Raw genomic sequence first — 10,220 nt, forward strand, 5'->3', positions numbered from 1 at the left:
TTAAAATTGTAATGTGAAATCTAGCAGCTTTAATTAGTTCAGGGTAAACCAATGGGTGGAGGTAACAGAATTGGTGTTTGTTGTTGCCTGCCCGGATAGATCAGTATCTGTTCTCTTCCTGAAGTAAGTGCAATCTTTCTACTGTGCTTTTGATGAATTACTGATGCTGCTTAGTTTACCTTGTGCAAAAACACAAAACTTTTGATGCAGTGTACAGAAACGTGTTATAAGTAAATAATTCCTTAATGGTGATCAAACGCACCAGTTCCACCAGGCAGATTTTTTCACTTGTATCATGGAAAAATGTCTCATTATATGTTAAATAATGTACCAGTAGAACTAGTACTCTTTTATTGGTTTTAAGAAATTATCTACTTAAAATAAGCTCCTTTAATTGGCTGGACAGTTCTTTTGTTTTTTTCAAGTGTACTAAGAAATTTGCGCTAGAACTAGACCAAAAATACTTGGAAATATTTTGTGTTTTTTGCACTGTATCTCTTATTGATTTCACTAATAGCCTCTGATAACTTTTACATCAAATAGCTGGTGCTTTAGTCTGTTTTATTCATAAAATATACAGATAGTAATCAACACATTGTTGTTTGCATGGAGCTTTCTGATGTATGTGGTTTTGTGCAAGAGTGTGTGTATGGTGGGGGATATGGGGGTCCATACAGAAACCTTTACGAAAAAACATCCTCTTTTTAAGTGTATCATAAAAAGAAAAGATTACTAAGCTAAGTTTGCACAAAATAAGCAGAAGTAAACATTAACAATGCACTACAGGACAACATAAAATAATTTCCATCCATTTGACTGAACACATTTTTTTTTTGCACTTTCTATTTTCATTCAATCCCTGGCAACAAAACAAAACACTCATACCACCTTGAAAGTTTCCCCGGTGTTTTACTATGTTATAAACCAAACAAAAATAGATACATTGTTGTAAAATTACAAAAAATGGTAGTACAAGTAAAATGTAAAAAGCATGACATGAATTTGTATTTAGCCTTTTTACTCTGATATCCTTAATAAAACAATCCAGTGCATGTGTTGATGTGACAGAACAAAGCAGTCTTCTTACCATTTCGAAATCCTCTCTTTAGTTGCGGTTTGGTTACACTTTAAAGTCAGCAAAAATGAAATAGATTAAAACTGTTTTAATCTGGCAGCTCTGAGCAAAAATGAATCAACAGCCATATTTGGGGGAGAGTCTCTTAAAACAGTTTTCCTTACACTACCACACACACTTAATATACCTCAATATGCATTAATATGGACAGTAGGGGTGTAGCGATACAATAATTTCACGAGACAATATACGACAAGATACGATATGTATCACGATATTTGTTGAGCGATACAATTCGCTACGATTCAGTGCATTTTTACAATTTTCTGAAAGATTTTAGAAGGACAGAGTGATTTCAGTGACATTTTGTGCTCCATAGACTTGAATTTAGTTAACTGAAAACTGATTAAAAGCACCAACACAATACCTGACTCTGATTGGACAGTCTAACAGTCTGCAGCTGGACAAAATGAGTCAAAAACGCAGTGAGAGAATTAGTTTCTGTCATTTAATTCATGTGGATTTGACATAAAACTCAAAAATTTAAACTAATCCAGGAGCAGAGTGGGGAGATTATCAGCCTCTGTAGATTCTCAATATGCAAACGATTGCACTTATGTTTTTTCTTTTGGACACTGTGGCTGCAATTTGGAGTAAAAATTCAGCCACAAATGCAGTCTTTTGGACTATGGGGAAAAAGGCTTTTCTACCTTGGCTTCCAGAGTTAGCCGTGGCTGTAAGCTGCTTTCGTCTAACTGCTAGTGGCTCCGCCTCACCCCGTAGTGATCGACTCCCTGCAGCTACGCAGCGCCGCTATTCCCCTGCTTGGATCTCTGAGTAGCTGCCTCTCAGACTGCCAGCATCTCATAGTACTCTCAGTCTCTGATACTTTTTGTCTGTTGCTAATAAGAATGATCGATCAGCCATTGTTATCATGGAAATCCTCACTGCGCCGCGGATTCCGGCTGGGGGTTTCTCCTCTTCCTGCTCAAAACACAGCGCCGCTGCGCGCCCGCTTCGGATGTTATCAACCCATGTTCATTCTTCAGGTAATCCTTTATATACAGAACAGAAACCGCTAAGCTAAAAACTAATTACGAAGTGAATGCTACCAGTCGAAATTTGCATTAATTTCGCGATCTCACTGCTTTTGCAGCTGCTCCGTTCGCGCCGCTACTCCTTTCCGCTTCTCCGTTCCGCTTCTCTTTCACGGTTACTTGCGCAACTTTGCTTCATTTCTCAGCAAAAAAATAAAGCCCATCGTTATTTATTGAAGATTTTACATTTCCAAAAACACAGGAATCTAATGTTTCGTTTCGTTTTGTACGTTTGGAAGCTCATTCCCTCTCACATAATCGGAAAAGCCGGGGAATGGCGGCGCTTTTGACATTTCTCTGACATTCGGAAAAATATGGTTTACTAATTTTAGCATAACTCCGGTTTTACTTGGCCTCTTAACACAATTTAAAAACTGGTGTGTAGTTTATAATGTCCACTTTAAGCTCAAGTTCAAAGTGAGACTGAGGGAGGCGGAGTCTTGCTGCTACGCCATAACAAACTAGACGTTAAAAAGAGCTATAAGGCTATGGACCCCTATGGTTTAACGGATCGATACTTTCCGAGGGCGGAAAATATTAATATATATCGCCGAATCGATTTACTTATACAGCCCTAATGGACAGTGGAGGCTTTCCTCAGGCTTTCTACAGTCTTTCTAGATTGCAAGCTAGCCATTAGCATGCCAAGTATCATCATACCTCGGTATCTCTGCTTATCAAGCTGAATTTTCTTTCATATATTTTAGATATGCTAAACAAAAAAATCTGCGAATACTGATCCACAAATATTTATATCCACTGTATTTTTGTACTGATTTTAATTTTTTTTATGTTTTATGATCCTTATCATAAACCAGAGAGTTCATATAATCTATGTGGGAAAATCTTATCATTTAGCCATTTGTCCAGTCGTACATCAGTCCTTCAAGACTCTCCACAACACATAAGTAAAAAATAAAATGGAACATTTCTGCTTTTCTTAGACTTCCTCAATATTCTCATCTTGTTTGTTTGGCATGCTAAAGAGGTAGTGTAATTATTTTAATCAGTTGGGCCTATACTTTACTCAACTAGAGACAGAAGTTTTGACCATTTATTTTTGCAAAATACCTCAAGTTCAGTCAGACTGGATGAATGTCTCAATTGATGGGTCCATTTTAACATAGTAATAAGTCCTCATTTAAACCCTTTGCTCCTTTTATCTGTGATTATTTCCTCTTAGTTACTTTTTTTAATAAATTGTGCTCAGTAAGAAATATTTACCATATTTTCTGGACTATAAGCCGCTTCTTTTTTCCTGAGCTTTGGACCATGCGGTTTATACGTGGATTTTTCTTCAACCACCAGGGGGCTCTTTAGCCAGAGGTGGTTGTCACCTGTCCCATAGAATACAGACTCGTCCCATATTATACAAATGTCCAAATTACGCACCAGTACTTTATATAGTAGTCTGCCCCAGTCATTGTTTTACTCACAGTGTTGTGCCCAACTGCCTTCTGGGTAACACACACAAACCGGTACGCTACCGCACAGCCGTGGACTCAAAGTGGACATCCTGGACATGTCCGCGCAAGGATAGATTTTTATGACCGCATATGTTGTTGATCAGTTAAACAGCATTAACTTGCCAATTTTTTCTTTGTCAAGTAATAAATGTGATGTTCAATTCACTTATTTAACTAAAATTTTGGGTGTACTGAGTTTTTTTAAAAACATTTTGGGGGTGCGGCTTATAGTCCGGAAAATACGGTAAGTTTCGTTATGACAATAAATTCAGACAAGTTTCAAGAGGTATGTTTTATTTTGAATAAAACAAATTTACATTTCTATCATCTGAACAAATTCATAATGCTTTCAACTTCATTTGTGAACTATCCTCCGCGTAAAATCTTATTTCTAACTCACCAACTATGTTTAACACGAATTTTTTGTTTCCCGTACTGTTCCAATCCCTCTTTCTTTTTTCTCCCCTCTCTCCTTCCGCTCTCGTTCTCTCTTCTCCCAGAATCCTCTCTCTCTCCCCTTTCTTTCCCTCCGTACACTTCACTCCCCCTCGTAAATCTCAGTTACTCTCAGACATAGGAATTCATCCCTCTCCGTACTCTACAATAGGTAAATCACCGAAATATACATTTATGTAACTCCCTTACCCATTCTTAACCCCAGTTACCTATCAAAAGACATAAACCCCCACTTCTTGTGGTTCTCAAACCCCAGGGCTACAATAGTTTAGAGTTCTACAATATCAGGGTGATATTTATTTTTGTTGGATTTTTATCCATCAAGCAGTTATATTTATAAATGTTTCTCATCAGCCTTTAAAGATTTAAATATGTCTGGCTATTTGTTTCCATGCATAATATTACACATTAATACAACAAAAGATGAACAAGAAAAGAATATCTGTTCTTTAATTTTCTTAAATAAAATATCTGTTTTTTGTCAATAACACAGCACAAGAAACATGTTTATCTTGCATATGTTATTTATTTATACATAAAGCTATTTACATACTTTTGTCAAGCACAGACACTGTTTTAGCCTTCAAGTAGCTTAAAGCATGTTGTTATTCTATTTGAAAATCCCTGACCGTTAAGTTTCTTTTGTCCACCATGAAATCACCTGGTAAAGATAAAACATTTAAATATAAACGGTTTTATTCAAAGTGCAAAGCAAACTCATAACAGTCATTTTTAAGACACTATTGGTAAAGCTTCTGAAACATTACATTGCATTTGTGGATAGTACATTTTGTGTTTCAGATCCTTTACATATCGACATTATTAAACCCTTTAAATCCCCAGTAACTGTGAGCAGTACAGCCAAGCTCTCTTTTGTGTCTTCAGTTGCCATTTTAAAAGAGATCATGTATTCTTAACACTTCCTTAAAATTAAGAAATACTACATTTTTACCAGTATACATACCTTTACTGTGTACAACAGCAAAAATTTTACTACTGTTTGTTGTTGAAACTAGTATTACTAATGTACTGGATGGACATTACAAGTAAGAGGGAATTTCAGTCCTCTGCTAATGTGTTTCCTTCGGATCCTGCATTTTCATTAATCATCTCATTGTATTTGCTTTTGAAAAATCCAGCCTGAGAAGAAAAACAGTAAAGAGAGTGGAATGAAAATTATATGTGGCAAGATAAATGCTGGAAGACATAAGATAAACATTTGAAGGTTACATATTATGCTTCCTTGAACAAGTTAGGATAGTTCTATGAGCTATGCAAAACATGGTGCACAAAATAATAATATGCTGCATTCAAACGAACTGAGCGTCAGGGGCGTCTTGTTTACATTCAGAGTCTATGTTATATGTTTTGTTTCGAGCGTCAAGCGAGTCTAACGCGACCAATGATGGAGTTGGAAAATCTGAAATTTTGCCACTAGACGGGAGAGCGCCAACCAATCAATCGGCAATTGAAAGCAACAGCTTGTCCCAGTGCGCACTACAGCGATTTTGACGTGTGTCTACAGCAAAATGTTAAGCTTCTGACTTCAAAGTGTACATCAGACACGTTGTTGACATGTACAGCACGTTTGGTGTGAACCCTCATTAGATAATGAGACTTCAGTCTGGTTGGTTCTATTTAGAGCTCCTTTCAGAATGAACTGATTTAGGTCCTCCTATAACTTTAAATCCAAATAAGCTGCTGCTAGCCATGCCCCCCAACAGCACATTTACACTCGTACATGAAGATGGCTGCAAACTGATGTGCAATTATACAACTGTACATCTTTGAAAAGCAGAAGAGCCTCCTGCACAACCAACAAGAATGTAGCAAGTGATTTTTAAATGCTGGTTAATTGGTCCATCACACAAAACTTGTCTTTTCCAGCTGCAATTGTACTGCAATAAAACCAGCTAATCAGACATGCTGGAGATCCACTTGGGTTGCTAGGTAACTGGGCTGGGTATCTCCCCCCCAAGTGCTTGGACTTTTTAAGTGCTTAGAAGCAGTTGAGATGCCAATGATTCAAAGGGAGACTGTGGCTCTGTTCGATTCCAGCTTCCTCTAGGCAAGGCACTTAACCCCAAATTGCCTACCAATCTGCATATTGGTGTCTAAATGTGTGAATGCTTAAGGGTAAATGTGACTCTAGTGTAAAGTATGTTGATTTGGTCAAAATGATTGGAAAAGTTCGGTCCATTTTACCAATGGAAGTATAAAAATGTGCAAAAGTTAATTTTGCATAATGTGTCCCCATTAAAAAAAATCTGCTTGTTAGAAATTACTGGTCATGTTTTGTCAATTACTTTCAACTGGGGAGCTTAGGGATGTTAAGAAGACCTCGGTTGACTCACCTTATACAGACCAGCAGTAAGTAAAACCAGAATGAGCAACCCTCCCACAATTCCTCCTATAATCGCTTTAGTGAAATCTGGTTTAGGAAACACTTCTACCTCTGCTTCAATCTGAAAATGAGAGGTTTAGAAGTTTCAAATAAAACCATTAAAGGTCTGATTGGTACTAAGACATTGACAGCAGCATTCTATCACCTGGTGAACAGGAGGGCCACTATTAGAGGTTGTAGAGAAGAAGATGTACTGGTTCTCATCGTACTCTAGACTGGCTGTACTGGTCAGGAGGAACTTGGCAGATGAAAGTCCGATCTGAGACAGAGAAACACATCAGGGATGATGAGCTTTTTTGTCCTTTTTTAATTTATTTATTTTTTACATTTTAAAATCTAGTCAGTGCATCTACATTGAGGCATCAATTACCTGTTCTATCCATCCTGAGCTGATGTTTGCAGAGATGGTGTACGTTGTGTCCTTGTTCCTTTCCATGAACTTGGAGCACCTGAACACTCTGCACCTCGCTACAGTGCAGTCCTGTAGCAAAGGTAAAGTTGCATAATGCTGATTAATTTCAGAAGACTAAATGCAAAATCTAAATCAAAAAAAGCAGTTTAACAAAGTATTAATTAGTACTATGAAGTGAACACAATACAGCCTCATAAATTTCAAGTTGAAATGCACAGGATTCATGGCACATTGTGTGGAAGCTATTGTGAAATTACTTATAAAAGTCACATTTTTAATTTAAAAAAATATATGAAATGTGTAAACTTGTGAAAGGCAAGACATACATACCAATATTTTCTTTTCTTTTATTGTATTAACAAAATCAGTGACAATAGGTTCTTCATATCCGCTGCTCTGACAGCCTGGAATCTGAAAACAGAGCTCCATCACATCAGTTCAAGACTTATTTATATTTAATTAGTTCTAGTTTGTAGCATTTTTCACCTGAAAGCTGTTTGTGTCCATCCAGATGTCTTTATCACCGAGTTTTACAGGAACTTTGATCACTACAGTAAAACTTAGTGGTCTCATGGTGTTAGCAACCTTAGATAAGTGGGAATAAAACACAAAGAACACAAATTATATGATGACTAACCAGAATGTAGAATATATTGCTGATCCCAATAAAATTTTCTTTTACCTTTATTTTTTGCTCAAGTGGTTTCTGAACAGCATTTTCTCCAAATGTGAAATTGTTGTAGCTGAGGGAGCTGAGCATACATTTCATGAAATTGTTTAATCAGACATCTTTTAACCATCAAAAAAATAATAATTTGCTTGATTTAACAGACCTTTCAATTGTAATAAAAACACTGTACTTGACATCAATGTCTTTGTTTTTGTAGACTTCACTAGAAGGGGAGTGACGCTCATTGTCACTGGATGGGAAAGATGTGTTAAAAAATTAGATAAAACATCAGCATCACAGAGCTGCACCTTAAACTCTTGTGTTGTACCTGGAGGCGTTCGCAGTCACTTCGATCTTTCTACCAAGATCACTGTTGGTGTTGTGACCATAGGAGACGATGAAGATTACCTAAAAAGGAAATGAAAGAGAGGGATCAGAAGACTTCCTCTTCTGGTTAAATAATGAATAAAGCAGCAGCACAAACTAACCATAGAGTTGCTTTTGAATATTGGTTTGTTGATGCTACAGACTGTCTTTCCTCTTGTTACGCCATCCTNAGCTAAAAACTAATTACGAAGTGAATGCTACCAGTCGAAATTTGCATTAATTTCGCGATTTCACTGCTTTTGCAGCTGCTCCGTTCGCGCCGCTACTCCTTTCCGCTTCTCCGTTCCGCTTCTCTTTCACGGTTACTTGTGCAACTTTGCTTCATTTCTCAGCAAAAAAATAAAGCCCATCGTTATTTATTGAAGATTTTACATTTCCAAAAACACAGGAATCTAATGTTTCGTTTCGTTTTGTACGTTTGGAAGCTCATTCCCTCTCACATAATCGGAAAAGCCGGGGAATGGCGGCGCTTTTGCCATTTCTCTGACATTCGGAAAAATATGGTTTACTAATTTTAGCATAACTCCGGTTATACTTGGCCTATTAACACAATTTAAAAACTGGTGTGTAGTTTATAATGTGCACTTTAAGCTCAAGTTGAAAGTGAGACTGAGGGAGGCGGAGTCTTGCTGCTACACCTTAACAAACTAGACGTTAAAAAGAGCTATAAGGCTATGGACCCCTGTGGTTTAACGGATCGATACTTTCCGAGGGCGGAAAATATCAATATATATCGCCGAATCGATTTACTTATACAGCCCTAATGGACAGTGGAGGCTTTCCTCAGGCTTTCTACAGTCTTTCTAGATTGCAAGCTAGCCATTAGCATGCCAAGTATCATCATACCTCGGTATCTCTGCTTATCAAGCTGAATTTTCTTTCATATATTTTAGATATGCTAAACAAAAAAATCTGCGAATACTGATCCACAAATATTTATATCCACTGTATTTTTGTACTGATTTTAATTTTTTTTATGTTTTATGATCCTTATCATAAACCAGAGAGTTCATATAATCTATGTGGGAAAATTTTATCATTTAGCCATTTGTCCAGTCGTACATCAGTCCTTCAAGTCTCTCCACAACACATAAGTAAAAAATAAAATGGAACAAATAAAATGGAACATTTCTGCTTTTCTTAGACTTCCTCAATATTCTCATCTTGTTTGTTTGGCATGCTAAAGAGGTAGTGTAATTATTTTAATCAGTTGGGCCAGAATGGGGAACATGTAAAGCTTGCGGACCAAGGATGAAGACCTTGCTCTACATACTGTCTGCCACAATTTGTCCCATTTCATTAATCTTCAATCCCCATCCTATTCTACTTTGATTATATGACAACTCACAAAAATAGGACTCGACTAGAATGCAAAAACACCATTTGTTTTAAACAACATATTTTTCCCATGTTATAGTTGAAATAGTCTGCCAGTGGAACTGGTACTTTTGCATCATCCATCCATTTTCTTACACCCTTATCCCATTGGGGTCAGACCTGAATCTTGTAAAGATGGTTGCAAAATCATCTTTTGCAATCATTGCAGCTGCCTATCTTTAGCTGTCAATGGGCGAGAGGCGGGGCACACTCTGGACAGGTCAATAATCCAACTTTTGCATCAATATTAATGAATTATTGATTCTTGTTGAAAAGTTACTTGTAAGTGAGTTTTGTCTAATTTCAAATGTATTAAGATATTTGCAGTAAAAATTAGACCAAAAATACTTGGTAAGATTTTGTGTTTTTGCAGTGTATGGGGCAGAAGTAGGATGTAATCTTAATTATGCATATATTTTGGAAAGTATTCACTGCAACAAATCTAATAATTTCAGCTTTGTCTTCAGCCCTCTGAGTTCTTCAACCACTTTTTACTGTGGTTGCAGCAGGAAGTCTTTTAGGTTTCCATATACTTTACTCAACTAGAGACAGAAGTTTAGACCATTTATTTTTGCAAAATACCTCAAGTTCAGTCAGACTGGATGAATGTCTCAATTGATGGGTCCATTTTAACATGGTAATAAGTCCTAATTTAAACCCTTTGCTCCTTTTATCTGTGATTATTTCCTCTTAGTTACTTTTTTTTAATAAATTGTGCTCAGTAAGAAATATTTACCGTATTTTCCGAACTATACGCCGCTTCTTTTTTCCTGAGCTTTGGACCATGCGGCTTATACGTGGATTTTTCTTCAACCACCAGGGGGCTCTTTAGCCGAATTATACATTGATGTAACTCTCTTACCCATTCTTAACCCC

General features: G+C 36.9%; 1 protein-coding gene across 1 annotated transcript; it reads right to left on the bottom strand.

Annotated features, from left to right (window-relative positions):
* Positions 1-4,170: 4,170 nt before the first annotated feature.
* Positions 4,171-8,148, bottom strand: LOC106937642 (integrin alpha-X-like). The gene is made up of 10 exons (XM_015019264.1): positions 8,069-8,148; positions 7,909-7,988; positions 7,744-7,830; positions 7,593-7,662; positions 7,397-7,495; positions 7,241-7,321; positions 6,869-6,979; positions 6,644-6,757; positions 6,449-6,559; positions 4,171-5,234 (listed from the first exon to the last, which is right to left on the bottom strand). The coding sequence occupies exons 1-10, from the start codon at positions 8,069-8,071 to the stop codon at positions 5,154-5,156; spliced, it is 837 nt and encodes a 278-aa protein (XP_014874750.1). The 5' UTR covers positions 8,072-8,148; the 3' UTR covers positions 4,171-5,153.
* Positions 8,149-10,220: the final 2,072 nt, after the last annotated feature.

Source organism: Poecilia latipinna, unplaced genomic scaffold (genome assembly GCF_001443285.1).
Source record: "Poecilia latipinna isolate Pla-1442-1.1 unplaced genomic scaffold, P_latipinna-1.0 Scaffold2396, whole genome shotgun sequence".
Taxonomy (NCBI): Eukaryota; Metazoa; Chordata; class Actinopteri; order Cyprinodontiformes; family Poeciliidae; genus Poecilia; species Poecilia latipinna.